The 23,068-nt window shown below is 43.7% G+C and overlaps 1 protein-coding gene across 25 annotated transcripts in view; it reads right to left on the bottom strand.

The window, feature by feature from the left end:
* NCOA6 (nuclear receptor coactivator 6) overlaps positions 1 to 23,068 on the bottom strand; it is a 104,188-nt gene that overhangs the window by 24,129 nt on the left and 56,991 nt on the right. For 9 of the 25 annotated variants that reach the window (XR_011379932.1, XM_008256071.4, XM_017341666.3 and 6 more), the window contains 6 exons: positions 22,085 to 22,213; positions 19,425 to 20,300; positions 17,245 to 17,391; positions 12,063 to 13,179; positions 8,654 to 8,775; positions 2,223 to 5,243 (listed from right to left, as the gene is read on the bottom strand). Coding sequence is in view for 20 of the 25 variants with exons in the window: in XM_008256071.4 (XP_008254293.1) it covers positions 2,223 to 5,243; positions 8,654 to 8,775; positions 12,063 to 13,179; positions 17,245 to 17,391; positions 19,425 to 20,300; positions 22,085 to 22,213 (5,412 nt within the window). In the remaining 5 variants the exon portion in view is untranslated. The remainder of the gene's footprint in view (positions 1 to 2,222; positions 5,244 to 8,653; positions 8,776 to 12,062; positions 13,180 to 17,244; positions 17,392 to 19,424; positions 20,301 to 22,084; positions 22,214 to 23,068) is intronic. The other 16 variants (XR_011379934.1, XR_011379935.1, XR_011379936.1 and 13 more) reach the window with 8 other exon arrangements.

The raw sequence follows: 23,068 nt of genomic DNA, 5'->3' as shown, positions 1-23,068 counted from the left end.
AAAGGAAGTAGAAATGGAAACACTTAGTAGCAGCAAACATATTTAACTCATACCAAATTTCTTTTTAACTCTTAAGATTCACTTGCATCAACAGAACTAGGAGCAGAAACACAGAGCCCCTAGCTCTGTAAGGTCTCTACCTCCTAGAAAGATATTGAATGCCCTCAAGGCCTCTATCCCTCCTGTACCTCTAACAGCAAGGTAAAGAGGCAGAGAGAAAGGGAAATGACCTTTCTGGAGCTCTGTATGGGCAGGGTGCTGGCCACTTGATGTTAAGTCCTCTCATTGAATCTGCATACAAATTATGAGATGTAACAATGATAATCTCCACTTAACTGACATGTTAAGTACATGGCTTCAGACAGGTTAAGAAACTTAAGCAACTTCAATTGGTAACCAGCAGGGCTAAAACTTGAACTCTGATCATATTCTGAAGATTGTTCTTCCTGTCTCCTCCTGGGTACGTAAACTCACCAGTGGGCACTCAAAGCATACTGGATACATAAATAAGACAGCCTTACTAGCTGGCCTAGCGTATCACAAAGATCCTTCCCATCTCTGGTGTATGGCTGAGTCACCTCTGGGGAGGAAGAGCTTCTGCAGCACGTAAGCCTCAACAAAGGACAAACGTGTGGGGAGGGGAAGCAAGAAAAGGAAGGAGGGGCGATGCAAGGAGCCCCATCCTGTCATCAGCAGCCCACCTGAACAGCATATAGGAAATAATCCCAACTGGGTATCTATGAAAGGAATGGACCGATTTACAGACAGTGCATCAAAAAGGAACTGGTATTAATTTTAACCACTTATCAAACAGTTACTATGTTCTAGGCTCCACTCTAAGCAAGTTACATGCATTCCTTCATTCAATTCTATTGTCCCCACATAACAAAGGAGAAAACTGGAATTTGGGAGTAGTCCAGCAACATACTCAAGCCTACACATCCAGTAAGTGCTGGCACTGTGACACCAGCTGTACCTATCCTGTTAACTACTTTGTTCCTCATAGGTCTGTTATGAAACTTGAATGTCTAGAACACTCTCCTTTGGGGTAGCCCAGAAAGGGAATGGTCTTGGAGTATAAGAATAGGGGGCAGTATTGTGGCATAGTGGGTTAAGCCGCTGCCTGCAGTGTTGGCATCCATATTGGTGCTGGTTCACATCCTGGCTGCTCCACTTTTTTTTTTTTTTTAAAGATTTATTTTATTTATTTGAAAGGTAGAGTTACAGACAATGAGAGGGAAAGACAGAGAGAAAGGTCTTCCCTCCGTTGGTTCACTCCCCAGATGGCCTCAACGGCTAGAGCTGCACCAGTCTGAAGCCAGGAGCCAGGAGCTTCTTCCTGGTCTCCTATGTGGGTGCAGCGGCCCAAGCATTTGGGCTATCTTCTATTGCTTTCCCAGGCCATAGCAGAGAGCTGGATTGGAAGAGGGGCAGCCAGTACTAGAACCAGTGCTTGTATGCAGGTGGAGGATTAACCCACTGCGCCATATACTGTGCCATGAAGCTGGCCCCAGCTGCTCCACTTCTGATCCAGCTCCCTGCTACTGTGCTTGGGCCCCTGAGCCCACATGGGAGACCCAGAAGCAGCTCCTGGTTCCCGGCTTTGGCCTGGTTCAGCCCTGGCCATTGCATCCGTTTGGGGGATGAACCAGCAGATGGAAGATCTCTGTCTCACTTTCTCTCTGTATAACTCTGCCTTTCAAATAAATAAATCTTTTTTTTTTTTTAAAGGTATGAGGATGGGGTTTCAAAAATCCTGCTCTGAAACAGTCATGAGCAAGCCTTCATTATGGTCGGGGAACCTGCAGAAGCAGCTTTTCATACTTAGGGGACATTGGAGGGTCCACAGCAGAGACTTCGAACAAATACTGAACTTCAATCTGAGCTCCAGTCCTCTCACCCACAGGATGACTTCAAGATTACTTGCTATGGTTGGCATGCTGATGTGATAATGCACATAGAGACGCTTCCTTGTAAACTCAGAAACTTTCACATAAGTGAAAGGAGCAGAGACAGAATCATGTTAATGAAGCTAAACTTACCATGGGATTTGAAAGCATATTTCCCAATGTACTTCCAATAAATAGAACTAATACTATATCTATTTAAGTCCATTCTTCCACCAAGTAGAAAAGGAGTAATGCTTTTGTGGGATAGGTTAAAAAAAAAAAACAAACCCTTCTGGCGTGAGATGACGTCCCGTCCACGTCCTGAGTACATACCTATGCTGGGCAGGAGTTCTGGATGGGGTCCCACCTTCTCCTCCACTAGGCCACCTGCAAGTGGCTCAGATGCTATGCCACCATGATTGCTTTTTGTGGTTGGTGCCGCAGAGATGAGCTCAGAGGGTACTAGAGTGGTTACTATCGAGCGTACGCTGGTAGGGAGAGCACCGCCAGGTAAGCTGGGTCCTGCTGAGGCAGAGCCTGGGCCCACAGGGCTGGAGGTCATTTTTAGCAGAGTGGGTGCTGGAGGCGTTGGGGTTTTACTGTCCAGCTCTGTAGATAACTGCTCTGTTCCCACGAGCCCCAGAGCTGGGGTCTCTAGCCCTTGGCCTTCAGTCTCTCCATCTGCAGCATATTGCTCTTCTCCTTTCTCGAGAGAGCCTGTAACTTTCTTACATGCCTTGGTCAGCAAAATCTGGCCAATTTTGTCCACTTTTCCTTTTCCCTTACTGGAGGAGACTGGGCTTCGCCGGTTGACAGAGGAGCCTGGGCTGTTGGTCAAAAGGGGAGAAACCATTGTGGTTGACTGTGAAGAGGACAGAGTGCTCTGATCTGCTGAGGTGCTCACCTGAGGACTGGCCTCGTCTGAATTCAATTCTTTCACTTGCTGGACAGGGGGATGAGGAGGGACAACTGGAGAAGATGTACAAGGGGGAGAAGGAAGCTGAACAGGAGTGGCTCGTGAGTTAAGGACCAGTGGTCGTCCTGTCTGTACATTTGGAGCAGGACTACTAGAGGGGGCATTAGGCGGTATAGGAGCAGAAGAAAACTTTATGTTCTGAGGTATGTGTAAAGGACCAACGACTGCAACGGAGGGAGGCATCAGACCAGAGTTGGTGGTCAGAGGGGCTGCAGGAATTGTGCTTGGCTGTGATCCTTTCATAACCTGAATTATTGAGGATGAATTGATAAAGACAGGTGTAATGAACTGAGGCCGGGCATTAGACTGAGCAGCTGACTGTCCCTCAGAAACCATAACCTTGCTACCCACATTGGGCATCGTGACGACCGTTGACATCAGAGCAGACTGCAAGTGAGTTGGCAGAGCTGCTGATGTGTTAGCTGAAGTTGTGATGGGATTGGAAGTGACAAACACAGTTATTTGATTTGGGGGCAAAGGAGCAGAAATGGAGGAAGAGCTGACAGGTCTTGACATTACTGGAGGGAGGCTTGGTGCAACATTAGAACTGACCTCACTCAATTCTGGATGCACAAGGGCTGAACACGGCTCATTGTTGTGAGGTAAGTTTAGGGAACTAGAGGGTTCTTTAGAAGATGACGGATCCTGTAGTGTGGGAACAACAGATGCTTTTTTGAGGTCCTCACCAGAAACTACTGGAGGTGTTACTTCCATATCTGTAAGCCCAGGGGGTTTAATGGTCACGTTAGGAGCTCCAGAGTTGTCAAGAAGTTGACTCAGTGACGTTGGTGCTTCCCGCATGGCAGGAGACACCAAATTTTTGTTCTCTTCAATACCAGGAAGTTTGTTAGGATCCAAAGGTTGCCCATCCTTTTTGGACTGATCTTCAGGGACAACCATTTTCACTTCTTGGGCAGGGACTGCTTTTAGCTCAACGTTTACCTGCTCTTTCCTACCCTGGGAATTCTGGCAATCAGTGTCCTGAGGCACATTCAAGCTCTCCTTGTTATCCTCGAGGACTCCCGCCACTGCAGGCACAGGCACAGGCACAGGCACAGGCACAGGCATGGTGGGATTCTGAGGATTCAGTCCACTGTTGTTAGGAAAGCTCCCCGGCACGGGGGGATTGGCCAGAGGAGTGGGACTGACCAGTACATTTCTTGGCAACTCCACGTTCTGCAACAGGGCTGTGTTTGTTTGGGAGGCTAGAGTGAGTTTAGGGGCTTTTGAATTTTGCCTCCCAGGGCTTGGGGTGGTTTTTCTACTGGACCCAGGACTAGACCTGCGGCTGTTACTTGGACTTGCCCGTTTTGTTGCTCCAGAATTAGACTGCTTTCCAGAATTCACCACCACAGAGTCTAATTTGTGAGTTTGCGGGGCAGCAAAACTGGAAGGATTATTCATGGTGAGATTTGAAGGTGCTTGTCCAATGGCCTTCAAAGTTGTTGGATTTAGGCCCTGTTGATCAAAGCCTCTGTTTAAATTCGGCCTAGGAGGTAAAGGAATATTAATCTGTGGAGGGAAGAGTCCTGCTATGGAGGCATTGAGTCTTTCTGGTGACAGACTGATTTCTGAAGGTTCTGTGCTGGGAGGGCGGTTGTTGGGTGTCTGAGGATAATAGGGTCTGGGGCTGGCTCTGTTAGGGGTTTTAGGCCTAGATGTCTGGGTTGGGGCAGCCACACTTGGAAAGTGGTGGGCATGGGAGCTGGGCAGGGAGTTCACAGGGGGCTGCTGGGGCGTTGCACCTTGTGTTGCTGCAAGGGGTGATGGTCCAGGTTTCGGCCCTCCCATCACTAACGGACCCTGGGAAACCACCAGATGTGAAGGCATGCTACTTGGGCCTCCTGAGGCAGGTGGCACTTCATTGCCACTCACTTCAGGGAGTGAGGCCATGTCTCCCAGTGGTGAGCTGGAAGGATTCTGTGGGTTCTCCTGGTACACCATTTTCCTCGGATTGCCTCCCAAAGGCGCAGTCACGGGCATGGGCACTCTTTGCTTATCAGGTGAGGGTGGAACGGAAGCAGCTCCTTGCAGACTGACCATGACAGGCACGTTGCCACTCTGTTGCATGGGCATTCTCTGGGAGTCCGCATTCAGGGAGCCTCTAGGAGGGTGGATGTTTTGGGAGACGGGGAGCCTAGCTGACTTGGGGTCTTGCTGCATCATGAGCATCATCATCATTTGCTGCTGTTGCTGCTGCTGCTGCTGCTGCTGCTGCGACTGTGGCTGACTGGGAGGCGGCGGCGGCGGCGGCTGCTGCTGAGGCAGTTGTGGCTGTGGCTGCTGCTGGGGTGGCTGTGGTGGGGGTGCCACATGCTGCATAAGTTGAGGAGGCATCTGCTGAAGTGGCCTCTGATCAACTGGCTGAGCAGGATAACCTAAAACAAGTCCCCAAAATCAGGGAAGTTAGATTTTCAGCAAGAAAACTTGGCACTCAAAGCAATACTCATCTCGGTGGCAGACAGTGCACAAAAGCTCAGGCACGCCAGCTGGGGCTGCTCCAGGGCAGGGCACAGCCCCGGATGACTTGACACAGCAAAGGAGCACCCTGTGTGAGGAAGCAAGCAGCAAAGCATTAAGAACGCGGAGCTCCTCAGTGTGCAGGGTCTCAGGAGGCGCTCCTGGGCTAACTCTGACAGATATTCTGTGCTATGCACCGCCAATGAGAGAAATTCCACCAACAGCAAGTAGCTGGCCACCTAGCATCTGGGTCTCAGGCAGACATAATCAGCATTTGATTGTACTTGTGAATGAGGTAAAGTAGTTAGGATTTTCTTTTTCTGTGAGAAGAGGATGAATTTTTAAAGACTTGTTTTTGTTGAAAAAGCACCAGCACTGAAGACAGCTTTTTTATTCTTCCAAAAGAAGTAAAATATACAAATCTAGGATTCATTTCCTTAAGAAACAGGGATTTTAAATTACTGCATCCCAGTCGCTCCATATACTACGTTGCATCCTTCAGGCTCATTCCTCATGGGAAACTGATTTAAACTTTCTCTTAGACAGCGGGAGCTATCAGAAGTTGATATACACATTGGCAATCAAAGGTAGGCACTGAAGTTTTTAGGGATATTAATTTCCATTTACTTCTTAACAGGCAAACCTCTATTTGGAGAAATATCCCCTGTGAATTCACAATTAGAGAATAAGTACTCGAAGTATAGCCCTCAGAAACAAGAAATAATTTTTGGAAAAGAAGTCTGAGGGACCACGCCTTACAGATTTGCAGAAGGCACCATCTCAGTATGATTCTCGAGTTTGGAAGATTTTACTTGGCATTTTAGAACCAAAACCTTATACCAGCAGCAGGAAGAATAAAAAGATAATCAATCCAATAATACAAATGGTCCAGTGGGGAAAAGTGGACATACAGCTCAGATACAAATCCATGGATTTATTCCAGTCTTGCTTGAAAAACACATTAAGGACATCCTTAGAAGGTGCAGGATTAAGAATGGTTGCCTCTTGCAGTTCAAAGAAATGCTGGCTCTAGATTTTTACAGAGAAGCCACCACGTGCTGTGGATCAAGCTCTGTGCTCAACAGTTAATTGATTTCTTCTGGCCAAAGATTTCCAGAGTACCAATGAAAACAATGGGCAGTATCCAGTTTTAAAGGTTTTTTTTAAAAACAAAATCTCTGGTTTTATACCCAAGTGACTTCTTGACATTTATAAAGCCAGTAACATGGCATTTCCACAGGTTTAACTGCCCTTTTAGCTGAATAGTCAAATATTGTGGTTTTTTCATTTTTCGTATCTAGTCTGAGGCTTTCATATTAAGAAAATTGTACTTTCTGTAAAAGTCTATTGGTATTAGTGCTATAACACAGAAGTCTTTTATCTCTGAAATCTGCTCAATAAATACCAGAGGGAAGGACAGTCAATATAGCAGCCTCTTGAAAGTAACAGCTAAGGGCATGGCTGTCATAGGGTCTAGAAGCTGGAGGAGCAGTCCAGAGGGCACCAGTGACAAGACAGACTGGGTTTACATGACAGCATGGTAAAGGGAGAGAGCGCCAGGACACAGACAGTGGCAATCACACAATCAAAACCACATTTATTAGTCAAGGGCTGCAAACTCATACGCCTGTGGTGGCCAGGCAGGTGGTAAGGAAGAAAAGTGGGCTAGCCAAACACAGCAGGAGTCACGTAGATGGTGCTGAACCACAGAGCAAATACTATTTTAAAAACATTTAAATTCAGGGTTTGTTTTGCTTTAAGATACTGTCTGGCAATTCAAACCTATTACTAGCCAAATTTATCCTGGAGGCTCCCACTTTGCAGAAAAGGGGCAATACATGAGTGTGAGGGTCCCAAGAATCATCCAAGAAGAAATGAGATTTCTGAGGGGTGCTCACAATGCTTTCTGGACCCACTTGCCCAAGACTGGTGACCTCCCAACCTTAACGATACTGCTGCAACTCACTGATGAGAACGCAAGTACTAGTAAATAACACAAAATCTTGATATCAGGATGGATTTCCCTTTAGAAAACAATATTCACTTTTAAGACATATAAATTATGGGTGGATTAAAGTTTACACTTGAAGAATGTCACTCTTATTTACATGCCAAAAAGGAGGTAGAATAACGAGGAAAAAATCAAAACATGGCCCTTCCTCCACAGGGGAAGAATGGTCTAAGTGTGAAGGGCTTGCGGATCTTCATTGTGTCCCAGGGATAAGGCTGCAAGTCAGAACAGCAGCCAGGAATAGAGACTGTGGCAGTTGGCCTTTGTTCTATAATACTTTGAATGAATGAATTTTAGGAGCTTTTTACTTTACAGCATAATTTTTCAACATTTATAGAATAATATTGAGGCCGGTGTTGTGTGAAATGCGTAAAGCCACCACCTGTGACACCGGCATCCCTTATGGGCACCAGTTCTAGACCCGACTGCTCCACTTCTGATCCAGCTCCCTGTTAATGAACCTGGGAAAGCAGTGGAAGATGGCCCAAGTGCTTGGGTCCTTGCACTCACATGGGAGATATGGAAGAAACTCCTGACTCCTGGCTTCATTGCAGTCATTTGGGGAGTAAACCAGTGGATGGAAGATTGATCTCTCTCTCTCTCTCACTCTCTTTCTGTGTAACTCTTTCAAATAAATAAATAAATCTTTTTAAGAGGCAGGGCAAAGAGAGAGAGAAAGGTCTTCCATCTGCTGGTTTACTCCCCAAATGGCTGCAACAGGCGGAGCTTGGCCGATCCAAAGCCAGGAGCCTGGAGCTTCTTCCGGGTCCCCAATGTTGGCACAAGGGCCCAAGGACTTGGGCCATCCTCTACTGCTCTCCCAGGCCATAGCAGAGAGCTGGATGGGAAGTGGAGCAGCCGGGACTGGAACTGGTGCCCATATGGGATGCTGGCACTGCAGGCGCTGTCCTCTAAATACATCTTTAAAAAAAAAAAAAGAATAATATTACAATTAGAGAGGGGGACTTCAATAGTATGGGTACTATGTATCAAATTATTAAGCAGGGTGGTAGGCACATGAGTGTCTCTTTTACATATGTATATATTTATATATATAAACAAATCTTTATTTCCTTCTGATTTTTATGAGAACTTAAAATAACAAAGACAAATCTGAACATAATGTACAAATCTTCACAAGTCATATTGGAAATTTTTACTTAGTATTAACACAACATTTCAAAATGCTAGACACATGAAGTAGAGTGGTTAGCAAATAATAATACCGAGGAAAAAAATCCCTCTACTATTTCCTTGGAGAAAATGAAGTCACACACATGATGATAAGCACTTAATCTTTAGCTAACATTTTATCACCTGGTGGCCGGTTTGAAAATTCTGGCAGCTTAGGGCCTGAGTTGTCCAAGTTAATCCCTTGTTCTCCAGGCAATGGCTGCTGATCAGCATCTTCCAGACCAGCTGGGCGAGTATCTGGGGTGCTAAAAAAATAAGCAGCATATCTGAGAATAAGCTGGGTAGAAAATACATGAAATTAGTTTAACACCTCCCCTATTTCTAAAGAACCAGAATCTGCTTGCATTAGCCTTATTTACCTCTCTCTAGTATGGATAAAATATCCAATGTTGGCATAAAAAATAACCTGACAATTTCATAAAATGTTTAAATCCACTTAATGAAATACCACTGTATTTATTCAAAGTACTTTTCACAAATCTCTGATACATCAATTTTCATATACTCATCCACCCCTTAGATGTTTTAAGACCTGACCATAGTTTAGGGCCATCAACCACACTATCTTCAGTGCAGCTATCATGGTCAACTAGGGAGTCCATATTCTTTTTTGTGAATATTACAGTGGTAACTCCAATAATTCCTAATACCTTGAGAAAGGCTGTAAGTTGGCTGATGGAAATGGTATTCAAAGAACAGAGAAAGATGGAAAACACTCTCAACAAAGTTAATTTTGCTGCAGAATGAGTATTTGCATACATATTTATTGGCTTTGGGATGCTTTCCTTTTTACTTGTAATTTACATTTTTAGTGGGGAAGAAAGTGTACTTATTTATTGATTTATTTATTGACAAGCAGAGTGGACAGTGAGATAGAGAGAGACAAAGGTCTTCCTTTTCCGTTGGTTCATCCCCCAATTGCCGCTGCAGCCTGTGTGCTGCAGCCGGTGCGCTGCGGCCGGCGCACTGCGCTGATCGGAAGCCAGGAGCCAGGTGCTTCTCCTGGTCTCCCATGCGGGTGCAGGGCCCAAGGACTTGGGCCATCCTCCACTGCCTTCCCGGGCCAGAGCAGAGAGCTGGACTGGAAGAGGAGCAACCGGGACAGAACCCGGTGTGCCGGCGCCGCAGGTGGAGGATTAGCCTAATGAGCCGTGGCGCCAGCCAAAAGTGTATTTATTAACATATCCATTCCCAAAGAACCAGAGTATTGACATCTTTTACTTTGTTAGTAATCCCACTCCTACCTGCACCTTTCTTTACCACCTCCAGCTTTTCTTTCCTTGGCCCTCATTTCAGTCACCTATTTTTATTTTGAAATTTTTATTTTTAAAAAACCTATTTGAAAGGCAGGGGGAGAGCAAGAACAAGAGACTGATGTCTTCCACCCTCTGGTTCATTCCCCAGATGACCTCAATAACTGAAGTTAGGAGGTCAGGAGACAGGAACTCAATCCAGATCTCCCACATGGGTGACAAGAATCCAACTACTTGCTGCTTCCCAAGGTGTGCATTAGCAGGAAGCTGGAATTAGGAGTAGAGCTGGAACTTTAACCCAGAAATTCCATATGGGATGCCTGCCCCTGGTCACCCACTTTTAGAAAGTATTTTGTCTCATTATATTCTGTGTAGTTTCACAAGCCACATAGATTCTATCTTAAAAGCCTTAGCAGGGTTGGGTGTTTGGCCTCGTAGTTAAGATGTCCATGGTTCATACTGGAGTGCCTCCAGTTTTCTGCTAATGGATACCCTAGAAGGCAGTGGTGATGGCCCAAATAATCAGGTTCCTGCCACTCACTAAGAGACCTAGACTGACTTCCCAGCATCCAGTTTTGAACTGTTGCAGGCATCTGGGGAAATGAACCAGTGGATGGGAGCTCTCTCTCTCTGCTAAAGTAATAAATGAATTCTCAGCATATAGAAATTTAGAACCTGAATCAGGTCCCTACACATTCAGATCCTTACAATAATCTGCTTCTTCATATATCTTCTCTCATTTCCAATTATAGTAATTCTATAACCTTTACTTTCAGAGAATTATATAGCTAAAAAATTCCAGATATCTGGTCCCACCCCTTTCAAGCTATGGTTGATAAAACAAAAAGCCCAGAAAGCTGTGAGAGACAAGCCAAAGGTTCTACAGTGTGCTAGTGATAGATGTGGGAGCAGGCAGAAAAATTAGATAATTAAAGGGCTTAGTTAGTCTGAATTCATGAAAATATAGGTTGTTGGGCCGGCACTGTGGCGCAGCAGGTTAATGCCCTGGCCTGAAGCGCTGGCATCCCATACGGGCACTGGTTCGAGGCCTGGCTGCTCCACTTCTGGTCTAGCTCTCTGTTGTAGCCTGGGAGAGCAGTGAAGGATGGCCCAGGGCCTTTGGGCCCCTGCACCCACTTGGGAGACCCAGAGGAGGCTCCTGGCTCCTGGCTTTAGATCGGCGCAGTTCCTGCCATTGCAGCCAATTGGGGAGTGAACCGGCAGATGGAAGACCTCTCTTTTTTTCTCTCTCTCTGCCTCTCCTCTCTCTGTGTAACTCTGACTTTCGAATCAATAAATAAATCTTAAAAAAGAAAATATAGGTTGTTAACATACAACAAATGGCTTTTAATATATAAGATTCAAGAAGCAGAGCATAACCACAAACGTCTGGGAAGGCTGGTATAAAGGCAGTTGGTGTTATTTGAACATCTAAGCTTGTTTAAATAAAGATGCCCTGTTCTTTTTCTACAGTTACAGAAATTTGTTTAATCAGTTTTGCATTCAGTAGTCACTAGTTTCTATTAATAAATATCTGAATTCCAGTCTTATAATTAAAGGCAGAAAATTCAACTCAATCAATATTCCTTCTGGAGACATTTTATCAAAGCCAGAAACATGACTTAAATAATACTTAGTTTCAGGAAATGAAATATAAATTGTTAATTGCCCTTCCTGCTGTGATCTTGTAGAACTCACTGGAGAACCATTACTGAAGGAGTAACTGATTTAAAAGGTCCTCTTGGCCGGGGGTCTTAAGCTTCTAGGAAAGATAAATGGCATTTTTTTTTTTTTTTTTTATAAACGGCCTTTAAAGGGAAGGCACTGTGTAAAACAGCATTTCTATTTGAGAGACAGTGCAGAGTCTCCAAAAGCAGTTTTCATTTTCAAAGCACATTTGGCCTTTCTGGTTCCCATTATAGGCCTGTGTTTCGGGAAGCTGCACTGAAGTAGCACTGGTTAGCCACAACCACGCTGAGACAGCAGAATTTAGAAAAAGAAATATTAGTTTTCTAGGTGTACAAATGGTATTGTGTGATTGATCACACAAAAAAGCCTGTCCTTATCTCTTAAGACATACACACTTAACCATTCACAACATGAATATGCTTTAAAATAATCAAGAAAGCAATGGGAAAGAACACAGATGAGGGCACAAAAAGTGATGAGTTGATAACTGTTGATGCAGGGAGATCTCATTATACTGATTTTACGTCTAAAAATTTTCATCAGAGTTGTCACAAACAGAAGAGGACAAAGTTAACTTTGTCACAACCTACTTTAGATCCTGCTGACTATTCTTCTTCTTCCGAGGGGGTTTCTTCTTCTTCGGTTTATTCACGTTGGTATTATTTTGCTTATTGTTTACCCCAAAATGGCCTGCAGAGATGTCACTCTGCAATAAGTTGACCAATAATGGGCTTGTTAGTGTGACATCCTTATTGACTGGGAAGCCTGGATTCTGACCACAGGACATCTGATTTCCATTAGGTGCTCCACTGAAAGGTGCATTGAAAGGCATCCCATGGCCTGAGAAGTGGTTTCCTGGGGCACTGTTTCCCTGCATGGCCTGTACGTGGGGGGGGACCATGTTGGTCTGTTGCATGCTAACATCAGGCATCATCTGAGGCAAGCTGACATCATTATTTGCTGTAGTGGCAGGATCACCATGCTGCTGGGCCATGTGTGGGCTGGGCCCTGGAGGCCGCAGGACCTGCCCCTGAATCCCCATAACCTGAGATGGACTGTTGTTCACAGGCCCTTGCTGGGGCAGCATCTGTCCTGACATCTGTCCCGTAAACTGCACCATGTTTCCTTGCATGTTTGGAGTTGGTCCCCTCATAATTTGCGCTGGTCCCGGCATGACACTGGATTGGTTCTGAGTGTTAAACTGCTGCTTATTCCCCTGCATCTGATTGGTCATGATCTGCTCTATCATTGGGTTCTGTTGGAGCAAAACTTGCCCCTGAGGCCCCATCATCTGGTTATGTGATGCCATCATTTGTGGGCCCTGCTGGGAAAGCATCTGCTTGGGTGGAGTCATCCTCTGGGGTGAGGGTCCAAGATTTTGGTTCTGAGGGTTCACCATCATCTGGCCCTGTGGCATAAGCTGGGCCCTTGAAAGAATCATAGGGTTCTGAGGGTTCAAAGTTCCTTGTTGCTGGACCATCTGGCCCTGGGAGGGCACAATCTGCTGGTGCATGCCCATCAGCTGAGATGGTGGGCCTTGTTGGGGCTGGCCTTGAATATTGCCCAGGTTCACCTGAGGAACCCCAGAACTGCCAGCCTGCTGGTTGGTCATGTTGCCATGAATTCCCATAAGGCTGGGCTGCATCATATTTGGTGGCCCATGGGACACCTGCATCTGGTTTTGAGGAGGACCAGCTCCTTGACCACCTTTAAAAAAAGAAAAGAAACAGTTTCAGAAAGAAATATGATGGTATTGATATTAAGATACTCAAATTACTTTACTCTGGAAGATATCCAATAGTCATATATCCACTGACCAATATAAATGTGATTTTTGACATACTTTCTGTGAGCTTCCTAGAGAAGTGACTCCAGAAAATTATTTACATTCTCAATGATCATACATCAGAGAAGGATAAACAAGTTCTTAATTCCTGTGTGGTAACTTAAAGGTAATATTTTAAAAAGCACTAAAGTTTATTTTCTTTCACATTAAATAAAGGCAGCATCTCATTGTTTTAGCTTGACTTACAGCTACTGAAAGTGAAAAAAATTAACAAAAAGCACTTTAAGCTAGTGAAATAAGTTCTGCATAAATGACCAGGGAAACAAAGAATGTGCCATGTCATTTTAGGAAAACAGTACTGAGAAGACACTTAAAAATGCTTCTTAGAAAACTAATAATGAATTTCAAAGGTAGGGTGCAATATCTGGATGCTGTACTTCAATGAACATCAAATAATTCCTAAGGACTAAGTAAAAAAAAAATTACTTAATCCTGATCTGGAAGCTGAGCCTCTGGTGGTTGTCTACTGACTAGAAACCCACCTGGAAGCTGCAAACAGAAGGCTGTTAAAACACATGGGGCTGGTGCTATGGCACAGCAGGTTAAGCTGCCACCTGCAATGCTGACACCCCATATTAGAGTGCTGGTTTGAGTCCCAGCTGCTCCACTTCTGGTCCAGCTTCCTGCTAATGCACCTGGGAAGGCAGCCGAAGATGGCCCAAGTGCTTGAGCCCCTTTGACCCATGTGGGAGACCTGGATGGAGTTCCAGGCTCCTGGCTTTGGTCTGGATCAGACCCGGCTGTTAAGGACATTGGGAAGTGAACCAGTGGATGGAAGACCTCTCTTCCTGTCTCTTCCATCTCTCTCTGTCACTCTGCTTGTGAAAAAATAAAGGAATCATTCAAAAAATTCAGTGACCCTCCCTGTGGCAGTCCTTGGTGGATTACAGGGGATACATTCTATTTTTTCAGGTATTTCTAATTTAGACAAAAGGTACTGCCTACCTTGCTTCAGTGCTTATCTATTGTTGAGTCTTTGGGGTTTTGCTATAGCTACTTGCATTATCTCCCCCCATTTAATGTTTATTTGAAAGGCAGAGAGACACAGAGAGATCTTCTATCTGCTGGCTCACTCCCCAAATGCCTGAAACAGCTGGAATCAGAAGCCCAGAGTGCAATCTCAGTCTCTCACCTGGCTGGCCCTACATTCTTCAGCTATCACCTGCTGCCTTCCCAGGGTGTGCATTATAGGAAGCTGGAATGGAAAGTGGAGCCAGGACTCAAACCAGGCACTATGATATGGGATGCAGGCCTTAGAAGCAGCATCTTAACTGTTGTGCCAAACCCTTGCCCCTATTAAAAATATATATATATCTGAAAGTCAGAGTTACAGGAGACAGAGAAAGAGGTAGAGATACAGAGACTCTTTCATACACTGGTTCACTCTCCAGATGGCCACTACAGCCAGGGTTTGGCTAGGTCAAAGCCAGGAACCATAAGTTTCATCCAGATCTCTCATGTGGCTGGCAGAGGCCCAAGGACTTGGGCCATCCTCTGCTGCTTTAACTAGGCCATTGGCAGGGAGCTGGATCAGAAATGGAGCAGCCGGACTTGAACCAGTGCCCATATGGGATGCTGACATTTCGGGCGGAGGCTTAACCTGCTAGACCAAAATGCCCACCATCCCATCTCCCCTTTTAAATGAATAAATATCTAAGGGCTGGCATTTGGTGCAGCAGGTTAAGCTTCTGCCTGCAACACTGGCATCCCACACAGTTTGAGTTCTGGTAGTTCCACTTTCTATCCAGCTCCCTGCTAATGTGCCTGGGAAAACAGTGGAAGGTGGCCCAAGGATTTGGGTCCCTGTTACCAAAGTGGGAGACCTGGATGGAGTTCCTGGCTCCTGGCTTGCCTGGCCTGGCCCCGGGGAAGTGAAAAGGAGATGCATGATCCCTCTTTCTCTGTAAATCTGTCTTTCAAATAAAATAAATTTTTAAAAAATGAGCAAATATCTAGCTTATTTTATCCCTTTTACTTTTCACTTTTAAATGGAAACTAGTCAGTGGCAGCCATAATGAAGTTATGAAGTCAGTCCATGCTCCTCCAGCCACGGGGGCAGGAGACAAACTGTCCCTTGTTCACACTGTCTGGAATTCTCCTGAACTGAGAAGGAAGACTTTGTAAACTACCCTTATAAACTCACATTGAACTCCAAGACAACTGTATATGCTATATACACTGAATATACCAATGTACATCCATTCAGTCAACATTTATTGAGTACCTAACGTGAAAGACACTTTTGGTGCTGACCTAAGACAGATCAGATCCTTGAATCTTTGCAGGCTACAGTCTAGTTGGCAGAAGACATAATAATCAGACAAGAATTTTCTCAGGAAGCAATAAAAGCTAACAAGATAAATAAAAAGGGTAAGAGACTAGAAAATGGCAGATAAGGGGACTGTTAATTTTAGACAGGATAAATAGGAAAACTGAAACAATAGGTGCCTGTGGAAGATACCATATAAAAATACAAAATAGCTGTGCTAAGGTAGGAGAATTATGAATGATTTTACCATTGTTCCAAAACTTCTTAAAAAGTTTTTTTTTTTTCCAAAAAACCATGAATTCACATGGCTCTGGAGTAGTTTTGCATTAGTATGTAAGGAAAGAGAAGGAGTTTGCCCTTCCTTTCTCTCACCCTTCAAGAGTCAGTTTCAACTTATTTTTTCATTAAGTCAGGATTTTTCTCATTCCTTGGTGATTTACAATTAAAGTTGGAGCCATACAACTAACTCCAAGTGGGCACAGGAGTTCAGAAAATATTTAAGCTACCTCAGTCCCAACTGCTTCGATAAGAAAGGATAAGAGGATTAGTCATGTGATCCCTAAGCAACCAGAAATCCAGGACCATGAAGTTGGATTATATCATACTGCTTTAAAAATCCCACTTTTTGGGCCAGCGCTGTGGCACAGTGGGTTAATGCCCTGGCCTGAAGCACTGGCATCCCATATGGGCACTGGTTCGAGAACTGGCTGCTCCACTTCCAATCCAGCTCTCTGCTGTGGCCTGGGAAAGCAGTGGAAGATGGCCTAAGTCTTTGGGCCCCTGCACCTGTGTGGGAGACCCAAACAAACTCCTGGCTCCTAGCTTCAGATCGGTGCAGCTCTGGCCGTTGTGGCCAGTTGAGGAGTGAACCAGCAGATGGAAGACTTTCTCTCTCTCTCTCTGTTTCTCCTCTTGCTGCATAACTCTGACTTTCAAATAAATAAATAAATCTTATTTTTAAAAAATTCCACTTTTTAGGTTTGGCTGTATTCTATTTCCCCTCCATAATTTCTTAAAATACAGTACACTGGTGTTTGTTAAATCTATACTGATTAAGTTTGAAAAATACCACAGTGTACACCAGAATTCTGATACAGAATACACAAAATTAACACCACATAGAGATTTTAAAAGTTGCAGTTGTTCAAACAACTATGTGCTTATAAGTCTTTTTATCTACAATTTCCTTTGCCAAAAACATCTTTTGCCCTTTTATTACTTAGCAAGTTCTAACTTGGGTCTGGACATCACACAAGGGCAAAATAGGTCACTGTCTAGTTTGTACATAAGTATTTAGAACACTGCCAAGTCTATGTATCATCTATAGCTACTTTGTGCTACAACAAGAGATGAGTAGTTGTGAAAGAAACCATATAACCTGCAAAGCCTAAAATATTTATTATTGGGACCTTTATAGAAAAGAAAAATTGCTGACCCCTGCTCCAACTCATTTCATTTCTTCTTACATGTGTCTAGGCTCCTAGACATTTTACTTACTCTCCACATTTCAGTTATTGTCCTGAAAGAATAATTATTTATGATTCTGGAATTACAAGAAGCAACAAGGACTTAGTTATTGGTGTACACCTGTGACCTAGAAGGTATCTACCACACAACGCTCAATAACTGCTGAGTGAGTGAGTCCCAGAGAACCAACCTGCATGCTGCACATTTTGATTTGCTTGCAGCTGAGGGGCTCCGGAATTCCCAGGGGTGGCTGCTGTGGTGGAAGGCACCTGACCTTGCATAAAGTTCGGATTGGCCTGTCCTGCTGAGAAGCCAGGTGGGAGGCGTTTAGGCATTCCTTAATAGAAAACAATGAGTAAGGCAGTTACCTAGCAAATTTATACTCTTGCTTAGATATGGAATGAATAAGGAAGGATGAGCTGCATGAAGTCTCCACTGGCTTAGCTCTCTCTGTCACACTGGTAGATCTTTAATAATAAGGTTGGGAAAGATGGTTAAAAAAATCAACACAATCTCTTACATGAGCATTGTCAAAATGAAAAAGAAATACTAAAAAATTTACACTTAGAACATGCCAAGGAAAAGATGGCAATTTGCTCCCTAAATGTGATCTGAGGCCACGCCACAGCAAGGTTTGAGGGCTCACTTTTCTCTATAATACAACAGACCCCACAACTTTTACATACGTTCACATAGGCACCGAAGGAATATGCTGAATTCGCTCATATCCAAAGAAATTGATATGCTAGACCGTAAAACAGAGCTGGGTCCTGATATTAGAATAGGTGACTTTTTTTTCTTTGACGGAAGGATGACAATCTCCTTCACGGAAAATTTCCCCCCAATATTTTGCTTATCTCTTTGGAAGAGACAGGAGATTAGAAACAGTAGATAGGAACTTCAAAGTAAGGTTATATTAAATTTATCATTATGTTCTCACAGGTTTGCTATGGTACCAGAAGCCAAGCTGTAACAGAATCTTACTCAAGTATTATTACTATCACTTCCTTTGAGGAAGTCCCACTTTCAGGATGTATAACAGAAGAATCTCAGAACCCACTCATTATTTACAACACAGGCCTTGATGTGGCCAGATCACCTAGGCGAGCGTATCATCTGCTCTATGGAAGCATCACAATCTAAAGCTAACTTAAAACTTTCTTAGATTACTCCGTTTGTTTTTTCTTAAGGGCCAAATGTGCAGTGCCCTGAAAAACTCTTTGTAGACAAATATGCATTTGTCCTTTCTTTAGCAGTGACAAGTCCCCATTTGCATGCTTTCATTGTAATTAAATCCATAATCACATTTGCCGGAGAGACTACCCAGCTTCCACTGATCCAGGGCCAGATGCCCAGCACAGTGAAGTTTGGAGCGGAAACATTCGTACATTTTCTAAAAACTTCTTAGGAATCAAATATTAGAGCCTGCATGTAAGCAAAATTAATTACAAGAGAGTAAAAAGACTGATGAGCAACTTAATTTTACCAGTAAACCATGGGAACATGCCTTTGCTATGTTGCACTAAAGATGCAAGGATATTTTCTGGGTAGGCAATGGGTGTCTTTTGGGGGGGGATATGCTTATCAGATGACAGTATTACTGAAACTCTCTATACCTTACTGAAAAGCTCCAAGCACATTCATGTGCACTAGATCAATGATTAATAAGAATAAATAATAAACATGGAGATGGATAAGTTTTACTGTAATCGTTTTACCTCTCACACATTAAGCTCCATTGCTTTTTCTTCATACAAGAGGCACCTTACAAAATAAATAAATAAATCTCCTTTAGGTATAACTGGTGGAATTCCCTCTCTAAGGAGCAGGCATTGGCATTATAAAACTATAAAAGTCAATGATTTCTGAATTTATTCCCCTTTAATATTTTAATCAAACTTAACAAATACCATGCTTACTATTTTACTAACTAGGATTATCAAAATTGATAACTAGAAGGGTCTTTTCCCCCAATAAGACCCTGTGCTTATCTTTGCAAAATTTTCACTCTATTGCATACTCAATTTTTCAACAGCTGAGAAATTTAAGTTGTTAATAAAATGCATGTTTCTTCCGGACATTTTAATTTACTAGTGTAAGATCAAACAAAAATAACTTGAAAAACAAAATGAACATCTTTATATGGACTTTTACCTGTAATTTTATCCAGAGTTAGCTTAATAAGAAGCTGCATAATTTTCAAGTTAATATTGCATCAAGTTAACTAAATTATATCAAGTGTTGCCACCATATAACAAAACCAAATAATTACATCCTTATTTCACTCCCTCCATTAACTCTAAAAACTAAAGTTCTACTAAGGTCTATCTCCAGAGAATTTACCAACACAAATAGCTTCAGTGTCCTCACCTCCTAGGCCTGGATGTAAACTCTGTGGCCCCTGGTTTGGTGGTTGCTGCTGCATCACCATGAAGTTAGGTGGCACATTTCCCTGTTGAACCGTAGGATTCCGACCAGGAGAGCTGATAGGCTGCTGAAATCCCTGGGGAAGTGGGTTATTTTGAGGTGGCCTTGGTCCCATCTGCTGCTGAGTTTGGTTAACCGTTGGGGAGGATGCAGGGGATCCCTGCTGGAAGGAGGAGGGTGAGGAGGCAGGAGACTTGTTGGTGAGGTGGGGCTGCTGCAGGGGGGTTGGGACCCTTGAAGGCCCTCCCTGCAAGCCCTTCATCTGAGGAGCTGTGAACTGGCCTGGGTTGCTCATCTGAGGAAAGTTTGTATGGGCTTGTGAGGCTTGCTGGCTGCCAAAGGGATATGGAGGGGGAGGGTGGGAAGGTGTCTGTACCGTGGCTAATGATGGTCTTGCCTGGAGTTGTTGTTGCATTGGGCCAGGCAAGGGAGCCTTCTTCCACCCTTGGTTTGCAGTCATTGTGCCCAGAGAACCCTGGGCTGGAGGAGGCTGAAGGGCTCCGGAAGGCAGCTGGTTCCAGCCTGGAGGAACAGGCACCTGAGTTGGGGCAGTAAACTGGGGTCGAATTCCCTGTGGCTGTTGTGGCTGATGTTGCTGTGGGGGTCTTGCCTGCAACTGTTGCTGCTGCTGCTGCTGCTGCTGCTGCTGCTGTTGCTGCTGCTGCTGCTGCTGTTGCTGCTGCAGCTGGGGAAAATTAGCTGGGTTCATTTGTCTGTTCACAGGGACAGGCTGCATTGGGTGATGTGGAGGAGCTAAAGATCCTGAGGGATGACTTTGCTGCTGCATATGGAGCCCAGAGAGGAGTGGATCCATTGCATCTGTGTGGAGACAGTCAACACAACAATAATTAACTTACTACAACCTGTGTCCAAGAAATAGCAGCCATTTTTAAATCATAAATATGGAGTTATTATCTGCTGATATCATTCAACAAAACATCCCTAAGTACCTTCTATGTGTAAAGCCACTCACCAAGATGATAGAAAGATGAATCCTATCTTAAAAAGAGCTCATGATTTAGGGCCGGAATTACGGCACAGTGCGTAACACCACTGCCTCCAACACTGGCATTCCATATGGGCGCCAGTTGGTGTCCCAGCTGCTCCACTTCTGAACCAGATTCCTGCTAATGATCTGGATCTTTAAGTGAAGGGTGGCCCAGGTGTTTGGGCCCCAACATCCATGTGGGAGATCTGGATGAAGCTCCTGGCTCTTGGATTCAGCCCAGCCCAGTCTTGATCGTTATGGCCAACTGGGGAGTAAAGCAGATGGAAGATCTATCTCTCTAACTCTGACTTTGAAAATAAATAAATAAATCTTAAAAAAAATATCTCATGATTCAATAGTGGATATAAGAGCCAAACAAAGTGTGGACAGCAGTATTTCTCAATTCACATTCTAGGGAACTATGTTAACTAGTGTTGTAAGCTAAGATTTATTATTTATTTATTTGAAAGGCAGAGTTACAGATAGAGGGAGAGACAGAGACAGAGAAATCTTTCATCTGTTGATTTATTCCCCAAACGGCTCAGACAGCTGGGACTGGGGCCAGGCTGAAGCCAGAAGAATGGAACTCCATCTGGGTCTCCCACATGGGCACATGGGTGCAGGGGCCCCAAGGACTTGGGTATATTAGCAGTAAGCTGGATTGGAAGTGGAGGAGCCAGGACTCGTACCAGCGCCCAAGTGGCAACTTGATTCCTACCCCTAACATATTAATTTTGAATCTCAAGGAGGAAGGGTAGAGTACAATTAAGTTTATGAGTTTTGGGGGGTGAATATAAATTTTCAATTATCTTGGGTACACTCTCAGGAGTAGAATTTCTGAGTCATGTGATAATTTTGCTTAACTTTTTGAAGAAGTGCCAAACTTTCTACAGCAACTCCATCTCTTTATTTTAATCTATATAATTCTTATTTTTTAAAGATTTATTTATTTATTTGAAAAGCAGAGTTAAAAAGATGCAGAGGCAGAGAAAGAGAGAGAGAAGTCTTCTATCTGCTGGTTCATTCCCAAAGAGCCTGGAGTTTCATCTGGGTCTCCTAAGGAGGTACAGGGGCCCAAGCACTTGAGACATCTTCTACTGCTTTCCCAGGCCATAGCAGAGAGCTGGATCAGAAATGGAGCAGCTGGGACTCGAACCGGAGCCCATATAGGATGCCGGCATTAAAGGTGACTCCAATTTATATAATTCTTCATACTTACAGTAGCTTTCCTGTTGACAACATGACTTGGATTTTCTTTTTTTTAACCCAATCTGATAATATCATTTAATAAAGTGTGTTTAGCTATTCAAAAATATATAATGTATTTACTAAATTTATTTGATGATAGAATTTTCTGTCATGGAGTATCTTCATAGGACTGAATAGGCTATGCATGCATTTTTAGGAATGTTGTGTGTACAACTGAGAAGAGAATAATGAGAAATTCTGAGAAGAAAATGTAACATTTAGCTTGATGAAATCAAGATAGATTTTGTAGAGAAAGTGGTTTTTGAGTTGCCCAGTTAGAAACTCAGCGTCAGACATAGCTGGATTTTGTAATGATCTGCACAGGAAGTTCCAGCCTCCTCAGACCTCAAAGGCTGAAAGCCATTACCTGACTGAGAAGCAGGGCGAGGAGTCCTGGGCTGCAGCTCTGGGTTGGGGCCTGGTGCCATCATGGAAGATCCCACATTTCCACCCTGGGGTATCATAACAGTGGCAGAGCTGGTCATCCTTATTAATCCTAGAAAAAAAAATCCCTAGAATAAAGTACTGGAATTGGCACAGTTTGTGTTTAAGATGAAATATTTCAAGAATATGAAAAGGGATGGAAAATTTCTATATCCATCATCTACCTTTTTTTTGAAATCTAAAAAATATACTCTCCTTTGAATATATGTGTAGAAACATTAGAAGCCTTCCCATTCCCGTTGCATTTCCTCTTTATTACAACTTAGGTTAACAGCACCATGTATGTTTATTCCTTTTTTCTGCATATGGAGGTAAATGCATAGCAATGCTTATAAGCTTTTAATCTTTGCAGAAATGGTACAATACCCTTCTTTAGTTTCCTTTTCCACTTAATATTATTTTTTGAGATTTATCCTTTCTGATTGCTATAAGTGCTCCACTTTTTAGACTCAAATGTCCATATCCTTGCTGATAAACACTAAGTTTTATTTTTTCTAAATTTTTACTTTTGCAATATTGTGTACTTCTCATGAATTCTATGGACATGTGAGAGTGTCTTTAGATTATATACGTAGAATTACTATGCTTTAAAGTCTAAGTATCTACTTCTTTTTTTAAATATTTATTTATTTTATTTGAAAGGCAAAGTTACAAAGAGGCAGAGGCAGAGGCAGAGACAGACAGGTCTTCCATCTACTGGTCACTCCCCAAATGGTTGCGATGGCTGGAACTGGGCCTATCTGAAGCCAGAAGCCAGACTTTCCTCCAGGTCTCCCACGTGGGTTCAGGGGCCCAAGGACTTGGGCCACTTTCTACTGCTTTCCCAAGCCATAGCAGGGAGATGGATCAGAAGCGGAGCAGTTGGGACCCAAACTGGTGCCCATATGGGATGCTGGCATTCCAAGCA

This window comes from Oryctolagus cuniculus, chromosome 11 (assembly GCF_964237555.1).
Source record: "Oryctolagus cuniculus chromosome 11, mOryCun1.1, whole genome shotgun sequence".
Classification (NCBI taxonomy): Eukaryota; Metazoa; Chordata; class Mammalia; order Lagomorpha; family Leporidae; genus Oryctolagus; species Oryctolagus cuniculus.
Note: the sequence above shows the minus strand (reverse complement) of the source record. Positions and strands in the feature narration are given on the sequence as shown.